Below are 24,635 nucleotides of genomic sequence, written 5' to 3' on the forward strand. Positions count from 1 at the left end.
AGTGGATAACCTTCGATTCTCTGTGATATAAGTTTTTGTTCACCTATAAAATTTGGATCTTATGGCACGAAATGTCTTGAAACTGAATAATTCATTTATATCAAAAATGGCAATTTTTGAGCCTTACCCCTCCCTGGAAAAAAAATCTGCAGATGGGACTGCATCAATCTATTTTATCATTTGTGTTTAGCTTTACTGCAGGTTTTGTAGAATTCCACAACCTGTGTAGTTAGTCTGATTGCCTCCATTCTTTTAATATGCCCATTGAATTTTAGCCTCCATTTTTTCGTATCTGAATACACGATGGTAGACTTTTCAGTTTATTTATTTGCTCTTAGTCTGTATGTTACTTATTCAGTATAATTTGGACACAAAATTTTCCCAATTACTTTTTGTTCTCTCTTTTGAATTTCCTCAATGTCCCTCCTTTTGTTTAAAATGAATGTTTCAGTCTCATAAACATACTCTGGTTTGATGACTATGTTGTAAGTTCTCAGTTTGATGTATATTGAGATGCATTTTTTGTTGTAAATGTCTTTTGTAAGCCTGAATGCTGTTTCCATTTAGTTATGATGGGTGCATTAACCAACCTTTTCTATGGCAGTTTCCTGAATTGTTTCACATTAATATTACTCTAAATTTCCACGTATTTAGTCTTTAGAAGTTTGGGTGCCAGGTAGTTGATATACTTTTGTTTCTTTCAAATGATATTTGGAGTTATAATCTTTCTGCTGTTTCTTTAAAATATTTATTTGTTTTTATGCTGTTTTACTGTCCTGACATTGAATTACCAGATTGTCTGCAAAAGCTAAGCAGTCTATCCTAATATATGTTCTTTCTGATTTGATAGGTTTCAGTTTTTGTCACTCTTTGGTTACTTTATTTAAGGCACTTGAAAAGTAATGGAGAGAGTCTGTCACCTTTATTTCACTCCTGCTTCAATTTTCTGAAACTTCTCCCCTGAACTTTACCTTAGATTTTGTTCTATTTAATGTTTCACTGACAACTGCAATGGTTTTGAGGTCCATACTTTGACCTTTCAGAAAGCAGAAGTGAAATTTACAGTCCACTAAAATATAAGTGTTTTTTTTTTTTTTTTTTTTTTTTTTAAAAGACAAAGCTTGGTATTTTATTTCCTAGTACTAGATGACACCAACGGCCTTGCTGCAGTGGTAACACCAGTTCCCTACAGATCACTAAAGTTACGCGCTGTCCGGCTGGGGTAGCACTTTGATGGGTGACCATCTGGTCTGCTGAGCACTGTTGGCAAGAGGGGTGCACACAGCCCTTGTGAGGCAAACTGAGGAGCTACTTGATTGAGCAGTGACTGCTCTGGTGTCGTAAACTGATATACGGCCGGGAGAGCGGTGTGCTGACCACATGCCCCTCCATATCCACATCCAGTGATGCCTGTGGGCTGAGGATGACATGGAGGCCGATCAGTACCGTTGGGCCACCCAAGGCCTGTTCGGATGGAGTTTAGTTTAGTATTAGATGACTGTTGTATTGTCATATGTCTAGCAAATCTTTCTTTCCCTATCGTATTTTAATTTTGATATCTATCCACATTTTCTCACTAACTCCTTTCATTGTCTCCCTTGGAATAGAAAGGAATATCTCATCCATAAAGGACGGCATTATGAGGGCTGAGACTGTAGATAAATTCAAATAAAACCGCTTTCTGCATCAGTCACTTATTTATTTTGCCACTAATCATTTTGATGGTTCACACCATCTTCAGAGGGAGAATCATTTATTTACATAGCTGGTGTTGGTGAAGAGTACTTATGCCTTTTCACAGCAGCAAATCAAGGCAATATAGATTATGTTGTGTCTTTTAAGGCGTGGCAGGATCATAAAAAGTGTGCATACTGCTGCCTGTTGTATATCGTCTCCACTGTACATTATGTCTACAATGTGATGTAACATAACACACATTTACCTTGGTCTGCTACTGTAAAAAGGTGTCTAGTCTTCACAAACACCAGCTATGTAAATAAACAATTCTCCACTTGTACATGATGGTGTGAACCATTGAAAAGTGTAGTGGCAAAAATAAATAAGTGATCAATGCAGAAAATATTGTACAATTTGCACATATTATATTGGACAAATCAGCATACATTTTTACTGTTATATTGTTAGAATTTTAATTGTTTCATGAAAGTTTGTTCAATATTACAAGAAGGCAATAGACATTACATTGTACTTTCACTTGTGCATATTTGAAGGAAATGTGCACTGTAATCAGGCCTAAGTGATTGATTATTAAGAAATTTAACATTTATTACCTGTTTGAAAAAAATCATTTACTTGGAAAAGTTTTGCTCCAAAAGAATTTTTTAATTTATCAGTGAAAACTTTTGGTATTTCTGCCTTTTCTCTTTAATTTCAGCTGGTAGGTTATTATACACCTGTATCCCAACATGTAGGACACTTTTTTGGTAACAAGTTGCTCTGGACTGAAATGTTCATAGGTCAGACTGCTGTCTTGTTTTGTATTTATGAATGTGTTCATTTAATATTAATGGGCTGTCTTTGCATAAATAGGTAGTTTTTACAAATGATATAGTACTGTAAATATAAACAGATGGCAATGTCATAATGCCAAGTTTCTTGAAATGTTGCCTGCATGATTCATTACATCTCAGATTGCATCAGGGTGAGTTCCCCCAGAATATGATCCCATACTGTAATATGGAGTTAAAGTATTTATAAACAGTCACAGTCCTCATAATGCTGTCCTTTATGGACAAAATATTGACATTTTTAACATGGTTTTTCACTGAGGTAAATAAAGTTGTTTTATTCCTAACTTCACCCTCTTACAGGTCAGTTATTTTTCTTTGTTTACTTCCTAACATAGCCTGTGTTCTTCCTCAGAGTTCAAGCTGCCTCCATACCAAATTTCATCAAAATCTGTTAGTTGTGAAAAACGAACCAGACTTACTTTCACATTTGGCAAAAACTTTAAATTATGCTATCTTTTTTCTGTGATCCAATTTTTATGAAATAAAGCCTATATGTTGCTCCAAACAGTGTTCATATTACATGTGAAAACCTAATGAAAATTCATCTAATAGTTTTGGATATTAGCTTGTTCAGACACTACAGTTTTATTATTAGTTTACATTTGTTTGCAGAGAAGCCCCAAATCATTTTCCTGACTTTCTCTCTCTCTTTCTCTAACTGTTGCCCATAAGAATTTTCACATAATTTTGTGAAATTTTATATTTACTATCACCTTTCCATGACTTATTTATTTTATCTGGGTTTGTTTTATTTTCTTCATTGATCAGCATGTGAGCATTAATTATGATGTACATTTTGTTTGGTCATTTCTGGGAAATTGTTATTAATATGTTGTTCACAGGCTTCACTTCTATTACAGAACTAAGTACGTCTTAAACTATTCAACCCCCGGATATGGTGTATTTGTTAGGATTCTTTTTTCTGTTTTACTTTTGAAGAGTCTGTAATATAATAACTTTGTTTTGTTTTCTTTCAATAAGTTCTATGCATGTTATAATGTATTCTATGACATTTTGTCACCAATACAGATGTCAACATGAATAAAAATGAAATAAATAAATATCTCCACACAGCATACAGAATTATAGTTAACCAAAGCCAGACAGAAATATTCAATGCCTACTATTATTACTATCCCCAACATCAATTATGCACAATCTAAAATTAGGTCTCCGAGAACTTACCTTATATTTTGATATTTCTTCAGTGTTTTTTGTACTTTGCACAGTAACTTCCTTAGTGCCAAGATTTATTGACTTAACATCTTTCTCAAATACTGTGTGTATAGACTTTTGACTGGCAAGGTCTTTCAATGCCTCCTCATATTTTTTAACTGAAAATAAGACTGGAAGGCCAGTTATAAAGCTGATTTCTGCTTTGTCTCTAATGTTGCACTGGAAAATAATATACCACACAGATCTTAAAAAGAGAAAACTAATAATCAAAGCAATACTATGCATACTGTGGAATTATTTATTTATGTGCTATAAATGAAGAGTAGAGGGAGTGTGGGTGGGAGGGATTAACAAAGAACAATTTTGAAAAAGTTATCTCGCTTTAGAACCATGTTAATCAGATTTTTTCCCACTATCTTAAAGAACAATACAGCATAGAAGTCCAACATGTCTGCATATTTATGTGGTATGACTGTCAGAGCACTGCCAACAGCATTTCAAAAAGTAGGACCCTATGATCCCTGGTTATTTTATTTATTTATTTCACGCTCCATTGATCTCAAATTGTGAGTACATCATCGAAGATGTGGAACGAGTCAAATACAAAGATAGTTATTGATTTTTGTTTTTTAAAAATTAAAAAACAGTAGGTAAATTACATGTACCATAAGCCTCTTATAAATATTTACAAAAACAGATAGCACTACTACAATTCTACATGTCATAATGTGAGAAAGGGCAAAACTACATATGCACAAAAATTAAAGGTATTGCACATCTATAAAAGAAAACCATCTGATAAAAAAATAAGGTAAATCATGTAGTACAGTTGAATAACTTATTATAGGCAATTATTTAGTTATTTCTAAATACAAGTCTCCTTTTTATGCATTAAACTCTTCTCATCAGTACGTGGACATACCTGATAAATATTTCTTTAATTTAGCTTTAAATAGAGCCACATCATGTATAACATCTGATTTCTTCTGGGAGAAAGTTAAAAAAATTTTGGTGGCAGACCATTTGCACCTCTTTGCACCACTGTTAGGTTCTTAATTTCATAATGCAGATTTTCTTTTCCTCTTGTTTCAGAGCTATAATGGTTTCTGTTAAAGTCATAAGCAGGGTTTCTTGATTACCCCTTATTCCAATTACTTTGGGTTTTTTTCTGCATGAGAATATGGTGACTGACATAAGCTTTTGGCAAGTCATAGAAGACACTAGTTGCTATCATTTTTTTCTTTAACCCTTTGTGTCACAGTGGTTCCACTGCAAAACCACTTTTTGCTGCATTGTATCCCTTTGCGGCATAGGTGACTCACTGAAACCACCGTCTCATCCTTGTTTGTGGTGCACTCTAGCAGATTTTCAATGAACTGACTCAAAAAATCTTGAGAGAGCAACGGTCCAAGCGGGGAACCAGCATTCAGCGCATGTTTTTCTTGCAAGTGCGACATATTGTGATTCAGACACGTTGCTTTGTGTTATTCAGATGCTGTACTTCATTCAATGTATGTAAAATTTTTATACACACTACGACATATGTTCTAGATTGAAAATATGCCTAAAGTTTGAATATACCACATTATCTGAAACAATGAGAAGCACAAATGTTGGTGGTTTCACTGTGAAACCACTATGCTAATATGATACCTTTACCATACAAAGCTTCTATTCTTATATACAGTAAGTTATTTAACTTTTACCTCTATTTAGATAGATAAAAGATACACCTTGGCGAAATTAGCTGAGGCTATTGTCTACAACCTACTTTTTGAGGATATTCCAAGCGATTTGACAGAACTGTCAGAATCTGAAGAGGATGAAGATGGTAATCTGGAGGGTATTACTCAAGCCCTTGGACAGGAAGTACCCCCCCTCCCCCTCCCCCCACGCTCCTTCCTTCTTTAGCAGTTGAGAAAGAAGTTTCTGAAGCTCCAGCTGATGTCAGTGAAATTCTTCCTTCCACCCAAGACTTTACAGAAACAAAGTGGGCATGTGAGTTCGGTGATTATGATCATGTAAATTTTGTAGACGAAACTGGGTCTTCACCCAATTTCGATAACCTTTCTTCCCCAGTTGACTTTTTCCATGAATTTTTAACGAATCAGACATTGGAGGAAATAATGTATCAGACAAATTTATATGCTATGCAAAAGGGTGGTGGCATCAATCCCCACCCAACAAATATAGATGAGATGAAAGTGTTTTAGGTACTAATTTACTTATGGGTGTAAAAGCACAACCTAGTTTTAGGGATTACTGGTCATCTTTCCCAGCATTGCGGGAAGAATACATTGCCCAAAGAATGCCATTGAATAGATTTGTGTGGCTCCTTTCTAATTTACATGTAAATGACAATGAAAAACAACCACAGATGGATCAGCAGATTATGACAAACTATATAAGCTATGACCATTGCTAAATTCTCTCCTCACAACCTACAAAAATTGTTACAATCCATCTAAGAAACAAAGCATTGACGAGTCAATGATTAAGTTCAAAGGGCAATCGTTTATGAAAATGTATATGCCACAGAAACCCATAAAAATGGCTTACAAAGTGTGGGCAAGGGCAGACAAAACAGGGTATATTTGTGAGTTTCAAATCTACACAGGGAAAAATGTAACCCAGGTAGAAAAGAACCTAGGTGGGAGAGTAGTTACTCATTTGACGAAATCACCGGTAGGTCAGGGTTATGAAATCTACATAGGCAACTATTTTACATCAGTACCATTGTTCAAAAACCTTCTATTAGATAAAATATATGCCTGTGGCACAATTAAAAGTGTCAGGAAATACTTGCCAAAATATTTTAAATCTGATAAATGTTATACTTGTGGGGAATCAGAGTGGAGGAACTGGGAGGGGGTAACCTGCACTACATGGATGGACAAGAGACCTGTACTTTTTCTCTCAAACTTCCATAATCCAAACCAAGAAGCCACAGTGAACCAAAGAAAAAAACATGGCTCTCAGGAAACAATAAAATGTCACAAAAGTCATATGTGAGTACAATATTTCAATGGGTTATGTTTGACAAAGCAGATGTGCTCAAATCAACTTATGAATTAGACAGGAAAAGCAAGAAGTGATGGCACAGAATATTTTACCACTGAAATTAAAAGATTTTAAGATACTAGTGGTTGAGGGTCTGTTTGTGCAAGGCAGCATTTCTCCTGGCAGGAAAAGGAAAGCAATTTCCCGGCCATGAAGACATTTAGAATGAAAGTCTCTGTGGACAAAAGACAATCCAGTGAACCACATATTCCTGTTCATTGCAAATCGAAATGCGGTGCAAATTGTAGTTCAAAAAAGGAGCCTCATAGGACCAGATGGTCATGCAAAGTATGTGATGTCAGATTGTGCCTAACAGATAAAAAAAACTGTTTTTTGGAGTATCATGAAAAGTAGAAAACAAGTTTTGTATGTAATATACTTTGAAATTTTGCATTAAACAAAAAAAAACAAAAAAAAAAAAAAAAAAAAAAAATGGGTCATCAGTTTATGAAAAATATGTATGAAAGAAAAAGCAACATTAGTGTAACAAAATATTTACAATTAAAAATTAGTGAATTTTTGAAAGACATTGAACAACCCCTTGCATCCAGTGGTTTCATAGTGAAACCACCTAAGTATATTTTTTTTATAAAAATTGAAAAAAATTAAAAATTTGTAGTGTGCTCCCGTAATGCAATAAAGAAGGATAAGATCAAATTTCAGTGCATATCGAGTCCAAAAGTATTTGTGTGACTCAAAGGGTTAAAGACTCAGGGACTTTATCTGCAATTGAAAATACTGCTTTATCTGTTTAACTGCCCTTACGAAAGTGAAATAGGCTCCTGCTGCTAACTGTTCCTCGTGAGTTGGTAAGTAATTCTACCATGCATTAGCTTTTCTAAAATTTTAGAGAAAACTATTAATAATGAAACAGGGTGGTAGTCATTGAGCTCAGTTTATCACCCTTCTTCTTTAAGGGCTTGGCAGTGGAATACTTGAGTCTGTCAGGAACAATGCCTTGTTGAACTGGGGCATTAAAAATATGGCACAGAATACGAGGTGTGGCTATAAAATATGTGACTACTGCATAAAAATTTATTTCAAAAACATACATATTTAGTTATGGTCACCATCAATATAATTCCCTCCTCTGTTCTTACAATACTCCATGCAAATTTTCCATTGATGGAAACAATGCTGGAAGTATGAAGCATACCACTTTTTCTTTCACTTCTTCAATTTACTGAAATTTTGTTCTTTTTAATACAGATCTGACATGGGGGAATTGATAAAAATCACATGGTACTGAGTCAGGTGAATAAAGTGGATGGTCCAACACTCAGATGCTGTACTTTGCTAGAAACCTATTAACAGACAATGCAGTATGAGCCAGTGCATCATCTTGATGCAAATCCATAACTTTTTCTTCCACAATTTGGGTCTTTCTATCTTCTTTCCTCATGGAATTGAGAAAGAACCTCAAAGTAGTAATGTTGATTAACAGTTGAACTTCAGGAACCCATTAAAGATACACAATTCCACAAATATCGATTAAAAAAACTATCATCACTGCTTTGAATCTTGATTTGCTCTTTTGAGGTTTTTTTACTCTCAGTGGAGTTTGGTCCTTGGAACACACGGATTGGCACTTAGTTTCTGTATGGTAAGTGAAAAATCAATATCTGGCATGTCGTCACCTCTTTCCAAGAAATTAGCATGATTTTCAATGGTATTCAAAGTTTTAGTATAAACATTTTCCCGAGCTTCTTTTTATTTGATCACGAGAATTTTCGGTACCAGTTATGATGTAGATCAATGTGTAAACTCTGGCTACCCATTCTGTTGGAAATTCCAAGCTTAGTGCTGTTCTGGCAAGCTGAGCAATGCAGGTTGCTTCTGATCGCAACTCGTGCACAATTAATATTGTTTGAGATATGCACTTCTTTCATCTTGCTGGCTTCTTTTATCTTTGACAAAGCCTCTTCAAGTTTCTCTATGTATCTCAATCACACAGGCTTGTAGCAATGGTTGACTGTTACCTAGGGAAAAAGCTACTGTTCCTAGCTACTATAGTGTTGACATAAGTTTAAATCTGTTATGTACATAGTTCCGCATAGTCAGCGTGTACACAACTTTCCCACTAGAGCACGCCCCGCTTAGCGCAACAGCGCAAGCACAGCGCTCGTCTGTCTCCGCACTACGAGATGGCGCTGTCTTAGAGACGGACCAAATTTTACTTCCGCCAATCCACGTATTAATATGTAACGCAACCAGTGAGACGCTGCTAACGTAGAACCTTTTCTCCTCACGGATCACACTCGCGCAGTGATACCGGAACACTCGAGGTATTATAACGAGTGTACAGACCTCCGATTAGTCAGTCTGCATTTGTCTGTACCAGTCCATTGTCAAGTTTCAGTCTGCACCTAATAAGATTACCATATTCCTGTACATGGCCATGAAGATAAATGAATAGACACTTTGTCAAGTATCAGAGATATGTGAGAACAAGATTAACGTACCAAGACCAAAGGAACTTCAGATTGTCAGTTGTAAACAGCATCCAGAATCAAGTTACGTAATATCTATGATCTTTATTATTTTAATAAATGTGTGTGAAAATTAATCAAGTTCTGTTTAAAGTTGGTCACTGTCAATCTGCTACTCTAAGCATGCAAGTGGCATTTCTATCGTCTGACCTAACGGCAGAAGATAAACACGCCACAATAAGACCACGAGACATATTGCTGACACTCGCCTACTTCGTTAGAGCGACAAGTCAAATAATCTGATGGTGTGTGTACCGAAGGTCTTACAGTACGCACACCACAAAATCCATTTAAAACATGTCTCAGCATGTTATACTGAGAGTTCTAAATATCACAGTGCATAAAGGAAAAATCTGATTTATTGTAATACTAGTTTATTTTTATTAGTGAGACATGGAATCTGACACCTTAGGATGAGTGTTTATACAAAGTTAACAAATATTTCTTATGTACAGAAATCGGTAATTTGTCAGTGATGTTCCATCTGTTAACTGCTTGGTGATTCAGACAACTATGAGAATATATGTTTTTGATAAACATTATTCAAAATGCACTGAAAAGTGGTTTGAGAGATTTGTTGCAGATTAGATGCAGTAGCAAGCTCATAATATCATAAAATGCATTAACCGGCTTCTAATCAACAAAGAAGCAAGGAATCATTTGTAATAATAAACATTATTTTTCTTTCCCCTTTATTAAGTGCAAGTCACTGACACGATACATGTTCCCTCTGTGAAGAGTAATGCAACTCTCGTAACAGTACTAGAGTTTCCGGTTAGAATATCCGATTACAATGTGAAAAGATGATTTAAGATATATCATGCTGTCATACCAAAGACATCAGTAAAAGACAGAATAAAAGCTTCAGTCATAAAAGGATGGTGAATGAATCAACTTTGTCATTTTAAAAGGAATGATCTGAGCATTTGTGATAAGAAATTTAAGAAAACCGTAGAAGTTGAAGTCTTCCAGTAAAATGAACTATATGGCTGGGAGCTTTCTTGTGTGTGTGTGTGTGTGTGTGTGTGTGTGTGTGTGTGTGTGTGTGTGTGAGAGAGAGAGAGAGAGAGAGAGAGAGAGAGAGAGAGAGAGAGAGAGAAAACCCTATCCACAATCCTTGGCAGGCCCATCGGTACCAAATAACCGTGTCATCCTCCAGCAAAGTCATCAATGGACGAGTTACTGCTCTTCTGGCTCTTGTCAGGTATTTGAACGTGGAGTTGATACTACTCAGCCAAGTAGCTCATCAATTGACATCCCACAAAGGAAAAATCCTTGGTTATAAAAGGAGTAGGACCCAGGTTCTCTGCATGGCACTCAGCAATGCTGACTGCTCAGCTAGGGAAGCATACACCATAATGTATACCGTGAGTTGATAGCAACAAGCTGAGTCGAGATGACAAACCTACAACTCTACACTATGTCATTTATATAATGAAAAATATAAGAGCAGAAATAGGAATACAGCAGATACTGTCTGCCTGAAAATTTTACAAAATTCAATTAATTACTGTTGGTCCCAAACAGCTTCTTTGTAGTGGCATAATGTGCTGAAAGACTGATAAAATAGGATACAATCGATAACCACTAGATTTATCTAGAACTACCTGATCAATTTTAAATCTTAAAAGTTTATCACAAGGCAAAAACAGTATAACTAATCACCCTCCGCAAAAGCTCAAATTACTGTTATCTACATGTATTGGTTGAACAGTCATAGCCTCACTGATCATCAGTATAAGTTGATGTCACTATCTGTTACTCAAAGTGTGTTTTTTTTGTATGTGAATTAATGCAGTAAATTCTGAAAATCCAGTGTTTTAAAATCATGTGTATATATTTGGGAAAAGTGAAAAATTGCAGACAATAAAGTCATGAAAAGCGATGAGCAAACAGATTGACGCTACCTGACATGTACAAAGTTGTAAACATAAAAATGAATGTATCAAAGAAATGTATTAAGGTGAAAGCAAAAACTCTGCATTCCTTCAGAAAATTAGCAAAGAAATGGGTTACAAGCATTACTTGGAACACACGAAAAGTAGCATGATTATCTTCAAAACAATATGATCCTGGAGCTAAACGCCACAAACTCTGTTTAGTATGTGCAGAAGGTGTGAAAACACTGTTAATAAACATAGTAGACACCAGTACTTCACAGGCTGACAATGGCTCAGTAACAACTGCGAACAGGATCCTGTGAGAGGAACGAACTCTTCATGTGAATTGGTCTATGGGAAGCAGAGAATCTGAACCCAAGTATATATGCATATGGCAATATACTTGGCACACAGCTGGTGTGGGTGCACACGACAGCACTTGGCACAATTTGCAATGCGAGGTTCGTGACTGTTCAACTCTGCATGACCACCAACCTGCTCTGCTTACCGTTGCTCTCAAGTAAACACTTTTGTCAATGGGTCGGCCCATACAACATAATATATGCACCCTCCATGGCAGGTTTCAACTACTCCACTTTCCTACCAACACTAGCTCATCTGCCTTCTACATGGTTGCTAATGCCTGTACGCCCCAACCCCCCACCCCTCCCCCTTGGTAAAAGTTCTGGGGATGCCAATGACCACAATATATGATCAGAGCTGTTCGAATAATTCATGCATCCCTACAGGATATTCATCTTAAGTATTAACGCAGTGCTGCTTGCCAATCTTCTGTATTGCAGACTGGAGTGCAATTACAACATGTTTTTAGAGATTTCAAAGCCTCAATATTTGTCTAAGTGATTTTTCAATACATATTTATTTAAGATGCAAAGGAATTACCAACATTGGCTGCAAGTGGGCATTGATATAAATCAATGGAGAAAGTATGACATTTGTGCCGAACTGTGATTTGAACCCATGCTTCCTGCTTACTAGGAAGATGCTGTGATGACTAAGCCATCTGCACACAGTGGTCATTGCAACTGTACAGACTACCCAAGCACACCTCCTGTCAGACCAAATTCTCAACTGATCTACACACTTCTAATTACACACCACTAATATAGTGCCCTTGCCCATTACTCTCATTATTTGTGGTATTTCGCCTATTCCCATAAGAGTTCAAGCCTGGTGTGTATCCGCACTGGAGAGATCATTGGTCGTCCTCGCCTGAATTATATATGTGTTATGTTTGTTCTTTCAGACATTTCCAAAAGAACAGACATCACATATAGACATATATTTGCATTTTACATGGATCATAATTGTGACCTCTTGCTACGGTGTGGCATGAGTCCCTTTTAATTCAGAAATTATTCTTTCGAAGAGAAGGTGGAGGAGGAGGAGGAGGATGATGATTCACATCCAATACCCCATGAGCATGTGCCATGTGTTGCACAAAGTTTTGAATTCCTACAAGGTCTATATATTGTGGATACAAATTCATCTGAATGCAAAATTCAATTTTTTTCTTATTCACAGTTACATACTAACCTTTCGCAAGTGTTCTTCTGCAAGATGCATTATTTTCTGTGGTGCACCTGCACATTTAATTGGTGTTGATGGCTGAGTAAAAATCATATTACCTCCTTTGAATACCTTTAATTCTTCAAAGGTCTTTTGCACATACACAGGAGAATAAATAGTGCACACCCCACTTCCCTTGCAGTCAAGAGCATCTTTCAGTCCTTCAATCTACAAAACCAAAAGAAAAAATTCAGTACATATTTCAAGGGTGAAACCAAATCATAAATGTAATAAATCTTGAATGACATCCTGTATATGAACTATGAAATGGAATACTACTGTGAATCAGTAAAACATTTTCTGGAACCCATTGATGCTTGTATAGCTATTTCTTACAAGAGCAACTGCGACGTCCCTCTGCTTCATGGGCTACATAATATTCCGATAATGTTTGGGTTTTTTCTCAGTGCTTTGCTAATGTTTCATAGTGTCTAAAATTATTAACAGTTTAGCTATACATTGATTATTACTGTAATGCTGTGACTCCCACAAATATCACAAATTCAGTAGAAAAAAACTAAAAACAAAGTTAAGATTAATAATATTTTAATTAGTGTGTTGGTGGCTAGAGCCCTGAAAGATAACAAGTTAATATTCATGAATTAACGTCTTATTCCATAGTAAAACTTTCATGACTGTTAACCTTCATGCCAGAGTGTCACTACGAGACCATAATTGTAAGTCAAGCTCTGTTTTCATAGCCCACAGACTGGAAAATATGGAAAAAAAGGAAGCAAGCTTAAAGCTCCATTTTCCAGCAACAATTAAGTCATTAGAGTTAGTGCAAAAGCTCACCCATTGTGGTCAGTCTTTTTATGGAAAATTTCAAGGAAAGAGCAGTCCAGTCAGTGGAGTTGAATCCAATATGCTTTTGGTGATATATGGATAACACCTTTGTCATCTGGCCCCTTGGCACTGCGTCGCTAGATTCATTTTTGCAACACCAAAATTCTCGTCATTCAAACATCAAGTTCATGATTGAGATGGAGGAAAATGCTGAATTACCGTTCCTTGACATGTTGGTGCAGAGAAAAGAGGATGGTAGCTTGGGTCACACTGTGTACCATAAACTTACACACACAGACTTAGGATGTTGGTCCACACAGCACAAGCCGTATCTAATTCTAACAGCTTGTCTGATGAGCTACGCCACCTCTGTACCATATTTTTAGAGAATGGATATTCTGAATAGGAAATTCATCGTCCCTTATTTCCGGCACATGTTAGAGAAAATGACAAGCTAGAAAAAAGTGATAAACAAAGGGGAAAGGTCTTTTTGCCATATGTCGGTGGAGTTTCTTCGAAAGTAGGAAGATTATTGGAGAAACAAAGTTAAATGCGTCTTTTGTCCACCAACGAAACTCGGAGCTCTTTTAGGCTCAGTAAAAGATGATCTTGGTTTAAGAAGGCTTGGTGTCTATGAGGCTCCTTGTAACTGCAGGATGTCATGCATTGGATAAACTTGTTCCAACATAGAGGATAGGTGTGTCGAACATCAATGACACCCATGTCTGGACCAGCCAGAGAAATCTGCAGTGGCTGAGCATTGCCTCAGTACAAGACACTGTATGGAATACAAAACACTGAAATTCTCTCGTCATCATCTTTGTACTGGGACAGCATTATTAAAGAAGCAGTAGAAGTTCACAGCTTGACAGAGACATGGGATACCAACTTAGCACAGCACGGGATCCAGCACTGGCCATGTTAAAATCACAGTGAACACAAAAAAAAACGGTGGCTCATATGAGGGATGCTGACTCATTTATCATCGAGCGACAGGTGGTGTAGTTGTCCCTCTCACTATCAGTCTGCATATCTGTGCTATTGGTCTCCAAAATTTGATGTGTTCATGGCTGCACAGTTTCTTCTCTGATTGTCATAAATAGGAGGCTTCGGTCACAGCCTGAGCAGCATGTTCGTCGCACCTGAAGATATGGGTCAGTTGCACTGATGAAATATTGTGGAATTTTTGACGACGACATCTGACGTCTCACCTGAGAACCATATTTACAACAAGGAACAAGTTGCAGCCCTTTCACAAAAGTGGTAGGTGGGAAGTCGGGCAAACAGTGGATCGAATTATGAAGCGTGCTGAGATATCTCGACTGGTAGAGGACTATCCCTGAAAAGTAGAGCTTGGGATTAATTTTCTAGCCTGTCTTTCAATTCTCACTGGCACAACGGTTTAAAATATGATAACAATTGTGTTTTTTGGGTTACAAGTTCATAATTCAAAAAACTGTGTCAATAAATTCCCTAAGTAGTGAACAATGAAACATTCCATTTCTATAATTCTGTTATAATGTCTACCCACCTTGTCATAATTTGGCCTTATGCCAACTGCTACCACCATGAAATCATAAGATATTTCATCTCCTTGTGCAGTACGCACACAATCTTTGTCAGGATGAAATGACTCAACACTGTCTTGAGCCCATGTTACATTTTTAGGAACTGCTTCATTCATAGGTCTTACACACTGATTGAAATTTTTCAGGCCGCCTCCAATGAGAGTGAACATGGGTTGGTAATAATGCTCCTGCAACAAACATCAACATTTGTTCACCTGAATGAGAACAGTTAGCAGCACTGATGATGATAAGTACAGGGATTCAAATAGTAAAACATTCTCTGTAACTCTTCATGTATCCCTAAAACAATTTTCCTATATACAGTATCACCTTTTAAATTTGTGAAAGAATGGTAAGGTTGTTATTTTGTATGCATGTAAAAAAAGGGGGGGCATGGGTTTGATTCTTGGCACTGCAAGGGATTTTTCCTTGGTGGAAGGACTGGAGCAGGGTGCATGAAAATTCCAACTGAGATGTAGTGGCTCCATGGTCAAGAAAACCAACCAGGAGAGTGGTGTGCTGATCTCATGTCCTTCCGTACTGCACCCACTGACAGCATCAGCAGCAGATGCCATGGTGGTTGGTCGGCTCCGACTGACTCATCTGTGTCAAAATATGGAGCTTTGCTTTGCAGAAATAGGACACACAATATCAACTACCATACACTTGTTAAGATGATACGCTAAGTGTACAATTGATAGTTCTACTTTACTATGGTAATAATGCTCTTCACAAATGATAACTTGGACAGCTGAAATTAAGTGGATTCGACAAGTACAATAATTCGCTTATGTGGTTTACCTGAAACCTGTTCATAAACTACTTTACCAGTCAGTCATGCATTTACAAAGATAAATCAACATTACTGAGTTACTTAATATATTATTTTATTAACTCTCACTTTTATCCATTCATTCTCCCATGAATGCGAAACTTTTCTGAGCATCAAGGAAGCTACAAGCACTACAATGAAGTTATATACTGGAGTGTCTCCTTCAGTTCCTTGAAGCTATTATATTTCTGAGTTCAGTTTCCCCTCCCCCTGTGGCTGTTTTGGATGAGTACCAACTCTTGTGGGCTAATAACTTCACAGAATACATATCATGCTCACAGAAATCATAGCAAACTTTAATAACAAATGTCTTACAAAATCGCATGCTTTTACAGCTGCCTGAAACTTGCAGTAAATTCATTAGTATACAAACTCTCCCAGTCAGACCTCAAAATGTTTTGGTCTGCCTTTACATTTAGTCTCCACCTCTCAATGACTAAAGATATGCCAGGAATGACACATGGTTTGGATTCCACATAAAACTGTAAGTCCCCTTTCCCTGTTGGATTACTGGGGCAGGTTAGGAGCATGCAAGTCACCAAAGTGGTGTCCAATTGAGAGGCTTGCACCAGATGGCTGAAGAGCCTTTCAAGTGCATTCCAACCAATCATACCATATTATTATTATTTCTTTCTTGTCTCAGACGTTATGTCTGGTTAAAAATGGAAGGTGACGCGGACCTTGATCAAGCGTGACTTCCTTTTAACTGTACGGTATATGTTACATTGCATTTAGGAACTTTTGGGCAATTGAACAAGTGTCAATAATTACAGATTTCTGTAGTTGTATATATAAGTTTGGATGTAGCTGTATTGCATTGATGTACTGGTGGATGTTGTGTGGTATGACTCCTGTGGTTGATAGCATAATTGGTATAATGTCAACTTTACCCTGATGCCACATGTCCTTGACTTCCTCAGCCAGTTGGATGTATTTTTCAATTTTTTCTCCTGTTTTATTTTGTATATTTGTTGTATTGGGTATGGATATTTGGATTAGTTGTGTTAATTTCTTCTTTTTATTGGTAAGTATGATGTCAGGTTTGTTATGTGGTGTTGTTTTATCTGTTATAATGGTTCTGTTCCAGTATAATTTGTATTCATCGTTCTCCAGTACATTTTGTGGTGCATACTTGTATGTGGGAACATGTTGTTTTATAAGTTTATGTTGTAAGGCAAGCTGTTGATGTATTATTTTTGCTACATTGTCATGTCTTCTGGGGTATTCTGTATTTGCTAGTATTGTACATCCACTTGTGATGTGATCTACTGTTTCTATTTGTTGTTTGCAAAGTCTGCATTTATCTGTTGTGGTATTGGGAACTTTAATAATATGCTTGCTGTAATATCTGGTGTTTATTGTTTGATCCTGTATTGCTATCATGAATCCTTCCGTCTCACTGTATATATTGCCTTTTCTTAGCCATGTGTTGGATGCGTCTTGATCGATGTGTGGCTGTGTTAGATGATACGGGTGCTTGCCATGTAGTGTTTTCTTTTTCCAATTTACTTTCTTCGTATCTGTTGATGTTATGTGATCTAAAGGGTTGTAGAAGTGGTTATGAAATTGCAGTGGTGTAGCCGATGTATTTATATGAGTGATTGCTTTGTGTATTTTGCTAGTTTCTGCTCGTTCTATAAAGAATTTTCTTAAATTGTCTATCTGTCCATAATGTAGGTTTTTTATGTCAATAAATCCCCTTCCTCCTTCCTTTCTGCTTAATGTGAATCTTTCAGCTGCTGAATGTATGTGATGTATTCTATATTTGTGGCCTTGTGATCGTGTAAGTGTATTGAGTGCTTCTAGGTCTGTGTTACTCCATTTCACTACTCCAAATGTGTAGGTCAATATTGGTATAGCATAAGTATTTATAGCTTTTGTCTTGTTTCTTGCTGTCAATTCTGTTTTCAGTATTTTTGTTAGTCTTTGTCTATATTTTTCTTTTAGTTCTTCTTTAATATTTATATTATCTATTCCTATTTTTTTGTCTGTATCCTAGATATTTATAGGCATCTGTTTTTTCCATCGCTTCTATGCAGTCGCTGTGGTTATCCAATATGTAATCATCTTGTTTAGTGTGTTTTCCCTTGACTATGCTATTTTTCTTACATTTGTCTGTTCCAAAAGCCATATTTATATCATTGCTGAATACTTCTGTTATCTTTAGTAATTGGTTGAGTTGTTGATTTGTTGCTACCAGTAGTTTTAGATCATCCATGCATAGCAAATGTGTGATTTTGTGTGGGTATGTTCCAGTAATATTGTATCCATAATTTGTATTATTTAGCATGTTGGATAGTGGGTTCAGAGCAAGGCAGAACCAGAAAGGACTTAATGAGTCTCCTTGGTATATTCCACGCTTAATCTGTATTGGCTGTGATGTGATATTATTTGAATTTGTTTGGATATTAAGTGCGGTTTTCCAATTTTTCATTACTATGTTTAGGAACTGTATCAACTTAGGATCTACTTTGTATATTTCCAATATTTGTAGTAACCATGAGTGGGGTACACTATCAAAAGCTTTTTGGTAATCAATGTATGCATAGTGTAGTGACCTTTGTTTAGTTTTAGCTCTGCATCTATTATCAGTTGCTCTTTACATCCTCGTGCTCCTTTGCAACAGCCTTTTTGTTCTTCATTTATAATTTTGTTCTGTGTTGTATGTGTCATTAATTTCTGTGTAGTGACTGAAGTTAATATTTTGTATATTGTTGGTAGGCATGTTATGGAGTGATATTTAGCTGGGTTTGCTGTGTCTGCTTGATCTTTAGGTTTCAGATAAGTTATTCCATGTGTAAGTGTATCAGAGAATGTGTATGGGTCTGCAATGTAACTGTTAAATAATTTGGTTAGATGTGAATATGTTGAGGTGAATTTCTTTAGCCAGAAATTTGCTATTTTATCTTTTCCAGGGGCTTTCCAATTGTGAGTAGAATTAATTGCTTGGGTGACTTCATGTTGCACGGGTTTGACCATATGTTGCTCCAGAAGTGTTCCATGTCTGTTATGTTTGGTGGATTGTCTATTTTAATGTGTGTGTTATCTATTGTCTGGTAAAATTTCTTTTGGTTTGTGTTGAATGTTTGGTTTTGTTTCCTTCTATTTTCACTTTTTTTGTATCTTCTAAGTCGTTTGGCCAATGCTTGTAATTTCTGCTTCTTTTCATCTAATTGCTCTATCGCTACTTGTTGTGAGATTTTATCTAACCTTTTTCGTTTTTTTCTGACATTTCACTTCTTATAAATTGTGTTAGCTGTCCAATGTCTTTTCTTAGTTTTTCTATTTTGATCTGTAGCCTGTGTTGCCATGCTGGTTTTGTGGGTTCCTTCTGTGTGTTGGTTGGTTCTGATCTCTGCCTAGTGTGTATATTTAGTGTAGTGAGTCCTCCTATATAAACCTGTAGCTGTAACTCTTCCATAGTTGTATTTTCATTTATTTTGTTGTGTATGATTGTGTTGATAGTTTTTATTGTTGTTTCAACTTGTGGGTTATTTGGCGGTCTATGCAAGAATGGTCTAATGTCTGTATTTGTGTCTTTGTATTCTATATATGTCAGCTGAAATTTTTCTTCTATATCTAACATGTGTGTCACTTCGTGTTCTATTTGTGCTTGTTCTGGTTATTATTATTATTATTATTATTATTATTATTAGTTCCCCTAAGCTGGTAACTATCCTGCCAAATGTGGTCTCTTTCAGAATTTTCAGTTAACTAAATCTTATATGATAAAAGTAAACAAGTAAAAATTAAATGCAAGTAACTTTTGCTGTTCCTGTTCTCATACTAATTGAAAATGAAAGCGATTATGAAAATATTTTTCATCACTTCTTTGGGGGAAGTTTATGGTCATATCTTTCCTGTCAAGCACACACCAGCAGACTTTTCATATCTGGATTCAAACAGTTGATTTACTTATGTTCAAGATGAATAAATGACAACACACTGAAGTGAGGGTCCCGCTCCAGTTTTCAGCATTATCTGAAGACAACTAGGCCTTCACCACCATCTGTAACCTCTTAGGAAGTATGTAAAGAAGGAAGATTAGGGTTTAATGTACTGTTGACAATGACGTTATTAGAGATGGAGCACAAACTCTGATTGTTTCAAGGAGGATTGGTTGGTTTAGTGACCAAAAGGACCCAACTACCCGGTCATCTCTCCTAGGAACAGGCAAGTCAACAAAACTACACAGCAAAGAAGGGTCTAGTGTGTGACACCCAAGGAAAGAAGACCCCAAGGTCTACTGAAGGCCAACAAAGCCTAGAGAAAGGAACAAGGAAGAAGAAAAGGGGGGAAAGGAAGAAAGGCACGTGAAGTGCCCCATCTAGGGAGCAGCTGGAGGTCCTCAAAGACAGAAAGCGTGATAGGGGACATACACCAGCCCCTTACCAGAGGCACCCCACTTGACAATACCCAGAACAGACTAGTGACATGGACTGGGTGAGAGAAACAGAGGAAGAACGTCAAGTCAGACAGAACACATGAAAATGGGGAAGAAAAGCAAAAGAATAGGTAGGGCAAGGGAAAGGTCAGACCACCAAGCCCACCCAGCCACTGCTTGGTCAATGCAGAGGAGGCAACAGGGCGTCCTGCCAATCCCTCAATGGGCTGACAAGTTTGAGTTTCCCTCCTTTAGAGAGAGAGTGATAAAAATGCTCTTCATGAATAAACCATAAAACCAGGTGAGCTGCTGAGACTGTCAGCTAACACCGAGGATAGTGAGTCAGGAAGATTAAGAGTCAACCACAGGACAGCTAGGTTAGGACAGTCCAGTAAAATGTGGGCCACCATCAAAGGGGCACAACAAGAACAGTGGGGCAGATCCAAGCAATGGAGGAGATGATCATGAGTCAGCCAAGTATGGTCAATGCAGAGTTGGCAAACAATGATGGAGTCCTTGCAAGAGGGCTACATGAAGGACTTTCACAAATTTGTGGTCTCCTTTATTGCTCGTTGTTTGTTCAGTGAAGTCGGAATATGCCATTCCAAATCTTTAGAACTTGAAGGCACAATACTGATCAAAGGTATGGTTCCAGAATAGCAAACTCAAGAGGCAGTTTGCCAGTAGGCAATTTGGCCAGCCTGTCCGTGAGTTCATTCCCTGGGATCCCAACATGACCCCGGGTCCAGACAGACCACTGACTGTCTGCATTGTTTGAAGGCAAAAAGGGAATCCTGAATAGTCAGGATTAAGGGATGGCATGGGTAGCACTGGTCAAGATCTTGTTAACTGCTCAAAGAGTCACTGCATATGAAGGAGGACTCACCAGTGCAGGAACAGATATGTTAAAAAGCATGAGAGATGGCTACCAATGCTGCAGTGAAAACACAGCAGCCATTCAACAAGGAGCAGAATTCATTAAATCCCGCATGAATGTAAGCAAAGCCAGTGTGATCGGCAACAATTGGGCCATCAGTGTAGACTACTTCTGAATCCTGAAACGTGTGGAGAATGGAGAAGAATTGGCAATGGAAGGCTTCAGGCTGAGCCGACTCATTCGGACCTTGTGATAGGTCAAGACAGAGCTGTAGATGAGGGATGCAACGTGGAGGTGTATACAAGTGTGCCTGGAGAAGAGGCGGTAGAGGGGAAAGGTGGAGTTCTGAGAAAAGGGACCAGATGTGGATGGCAATCGTAGCCCTGGACCTGGACCGCCATTGCCTAAGGTGGATCTCTGTATCTGGAAAGAGGAGATGGTAGTTTGGGTGCTCTGGGGAGTAGCACATGCACAACACATAAGCAATCAACTATTGTTGGCGAATAGCCCACAATGGTGGGAACCCCTGCCTCTGCTAGGAGGCTGGATCACAGGACTAGTCTGAAAGGCAGCACAAGTTGCAACTAGTACCCCACAATTGTGTACTGGGTCCAACATCTGTAACATCCAAGGTGATGCCAAGTCCTACGAGAGACACTCTTAACACAGACAAGACTGGACCGATGGCTTGTAGAGCCATAGCAGAGTAGAGTAGAGTAGCCCTTGCCCCAATCAGTGTTGCTGAGGCATCAGAGCACTGAGATGCGACCACATATCTGCTTTAGTTGACTAAGATGGGGAAACTGTGTCAAACAGGCATCAAAGCCCAGTCCCAAAAAATGAGAGTTCACCACATTGAGGGACTGGCCATTAAGGTATAGGTTGGGATGGGGATGGACTGTGCGATGACAACGGAAATGCCTAACGAAGGTCTTGGCAGCCGATAACTGGAAGCCATGTGAGGGATACCAAGATTGAGCTCTGTTTATTGTTCCCTGCAGTCGGTGTTCAGCAACACCCATCATGAATGAATAAAAACAAATGCAAAAGTCATCAGCATATTAAGAGGGAGACAACTTAAGTCCCACCGCTGCTGCTGCCAGACCACTGATAGACACCAAAAGAGAGGGACACTCAAAACAGAACTCTGTGGAACACCATTCTACTGCAGATCGAGCTGCTACTGGAGGTGCCAACGTGTACCTGAAAAGTGCGACATGAAATAAAGTTCCAGATAAAAATCCAGAGCAGGCCACCGAGGCCCCACTCAAATAAGGTGGTGAGGATGTAGTGATGCCATGTGGTATTTATGCAGATTGAAGAAGATTGCAACAAGGTCTTGACAACAGGCAAAAGTCATTCGGACAGCATACTGGGTGGCCTTGGTGAAAACCAGCCTGTGTTGAAGAGAACAGGTCCCAGGATTTGAGGACCCAATACAGCCTTTGATTCCCATTGCATTCAAGTAACTTGCAAAGAACATTGGTTAAACTGATCAGCCAGGCAGTTTACCCAACTTCAAAACTGGAATAATGACACTTTCTCGCCATTGGGAAGGGAATTCCCCCTCGCTTAAGAGAAAGTTAAAAAGGGCAAGTTGTGGGATTGGTTAGCCACCAATAGATGTTTAAGCATTTTATTGTGCACCCAGTCCAGTTCTGGAGCCGTATCGGGACAGAGAGCATGGGTGCTGGTGAATTTCCCATTTGCTAAATGGACCATTACAAGGCTCCAGGTGACAGGAAATGGAAGACAAAGGGAATTGCTCCAGACAGTGTTTGAGAAGATGCAATGCAAGTTGATAGTGGACTGATGCTAAGGCCTGGGTGAACCGCCAAGCAAAATGCTCCGCGGTCCGGGGTGGTGAGGATAACACCATTCAGTGAAATTCTTGGGGCACCTGTAGGATGACAATGGCCAGAAATGTGCCTCATCTTTGTCCATACGCGTGAAGAGGGAGTGTGCGGCCTTATGGTGGCAACATTTCATTCCCAACAAATCCTTTTCTGATGTTTAAGAAGATAGTGGACACAGACATGAAACCGTTTGAAGGCCAGGAAGTGGTTGTAAGATGGATGCTGTTTGTAGCACAGGAGGGCACAATGGTGGTCTTTAACAGCCACAGCAATTTCTGGGATCCACTTTTTCCGGAAGGTTATCCCCCTGAAAAGCCTGGAGGAAAGTGCTGGTATCAACACGATTGTCCTTAGGACCTCTCTGGGCTTGCTAGACAAAATGAATGCCCCACCATGCCAGTTGAGTCCTGAGTTCATCATCAGATTGAATGAGGTGGTCCCTGTGGAAAATAATGCCCTGTGTCATATTAAAGGACTGGTGAGGATTAATACTCTCCACGATGTCATTTCTCTTAAGAGCTCACAGGCACAAAGCGAAGCTGATTGACTGGCAGAAGAGGTTTTACTCAGAAGGGAACCAGATTGCATATTACTAGGGGAGTCAACTTAACTATTCTTATCTTCAATGTGTTCTACAAATAAAGAGCAGTTTAGTAGTTGTGAAAGTTTCCCCATCTGTCTTGGAACAAACCAAGTACGAGGCAAGGGTTTTCGCCCAAGCCAGTGTTCTTGGCCCTCCTCCCAGGGGGTGGCCATCGAGGGGAAGGCTGAGGAAGCAAAAACAGGACGTGGTACCACCCACTCCAATCAGTGACTCACCCCGTGGGTGCTACCCAGCTGCAGCAAGGGCTGCCTGGCATGGTAATTGTTGCCAGGACTCCCGGTGCCCCAAAACGATGAGCAACCAATCTTAGGCATACAGAAGTCAGTGACAGATCAGGCATCAGAAGTGTGATCCCTGTGTTGTTAGGGAACTCAGCCAGATGAGTGCATAACAGTCCCGCCACATGCACTGGCTGCTGTGCTGGTGAACTTTCTGGGGGGAGGGTGGGGGCAGGGGGGGCTAATGCTTCCCCACGGGGCTCCAGAAAAAAACGAAGAAAAACGGTGAGTGGAAACATGAGACAAGACTGTAAAGGAGTAGCAGAACCGAGGAAATAGCTGGGTCATCTAAAGGAAACACCAAGGAAGAAAGAGGGGGCAACAAGAGGGATGGGAGCTAGGATAGGAAAAGAGGGGACATGGGAAAGGGAATGCAGCCCAGGGGAGAAGAAAAGCTGTAATAGTGTGTGCGCCATACATGTAGCCACATAACACCTGTGGGCCTCCTGGAGGGGTCAAGGATGTGGAAGGAAATCAACCAGGTCCTTTCAAAGAATCCCAACATTGGCATGGAGTGATTTAGGGAAATTGAGGAAAACCTAAATTTGGATTATTGGACTCAAATTTGAACTGTCATCCTCCTGAATGCAAGAGCAGCAACCTCTTCAGCCACCTGACCTCATCGATAGTTTTTTCTAAATAAATGGCTTAATATTTCATATTTTCATTTTTTGACTACACAGAACAATTCGTTTCTGTCATTTCAACTTTCTTGTCATCAGAC

General features: G+C 38.5%; 1 protein-coding gene across 2 annotated transcripts in view; it reads right to left on the minus strand.

Annotated features, from left to right (window-relative positions):
* The window catches only part of LOC124723139 (sulfide:quinone oxidoreductase, mitochondrial), an 89,826-nt gene that overhangs the window by 31,890 nt on the left and 33,301 nt on the right, over positions 1-24,635 (minus strand). For both annotated transcript variants that reach the window (XM_047248328.1, XM_047248327.1), the window contains 3 exons: positions 15,044-15,268; positions 12,694-12,894; positions 3,717-3,926 (listed from right to left, as the gene is read on the minus strand). In XM_047248328.1, the coding sequence (XP_047104284.1) occupies positions 3,717-3,926; positions 12,694-12,894; positions 15,044-15,250 (618 nt within the window). In that variant the 5' untranslated portion in view covers positions 15,251-15,268. The remainder of the gene's footprint in view (positions 1-3,716; positions 3,927-12,693; positions 12,895-15,043; positions 15,269-24,635) is intronic.

This window comes from Schistocerca piceifrons, chromosome X (genome assembly GCF_021461385.2).
Source record: "Schistocerca piceifrons isolate TAMUIC-IGC-003096 chromosome X, iqSchPice1.1, whole genome shotgun sequence".
Taxonomy (NCBI): domain Eukaryota; kingdom Metazoa; phylum Arthropoda; class Insecta; order Orthoptera; family Acrididae; genus Schistocerca; species Schistocerca piceifrons.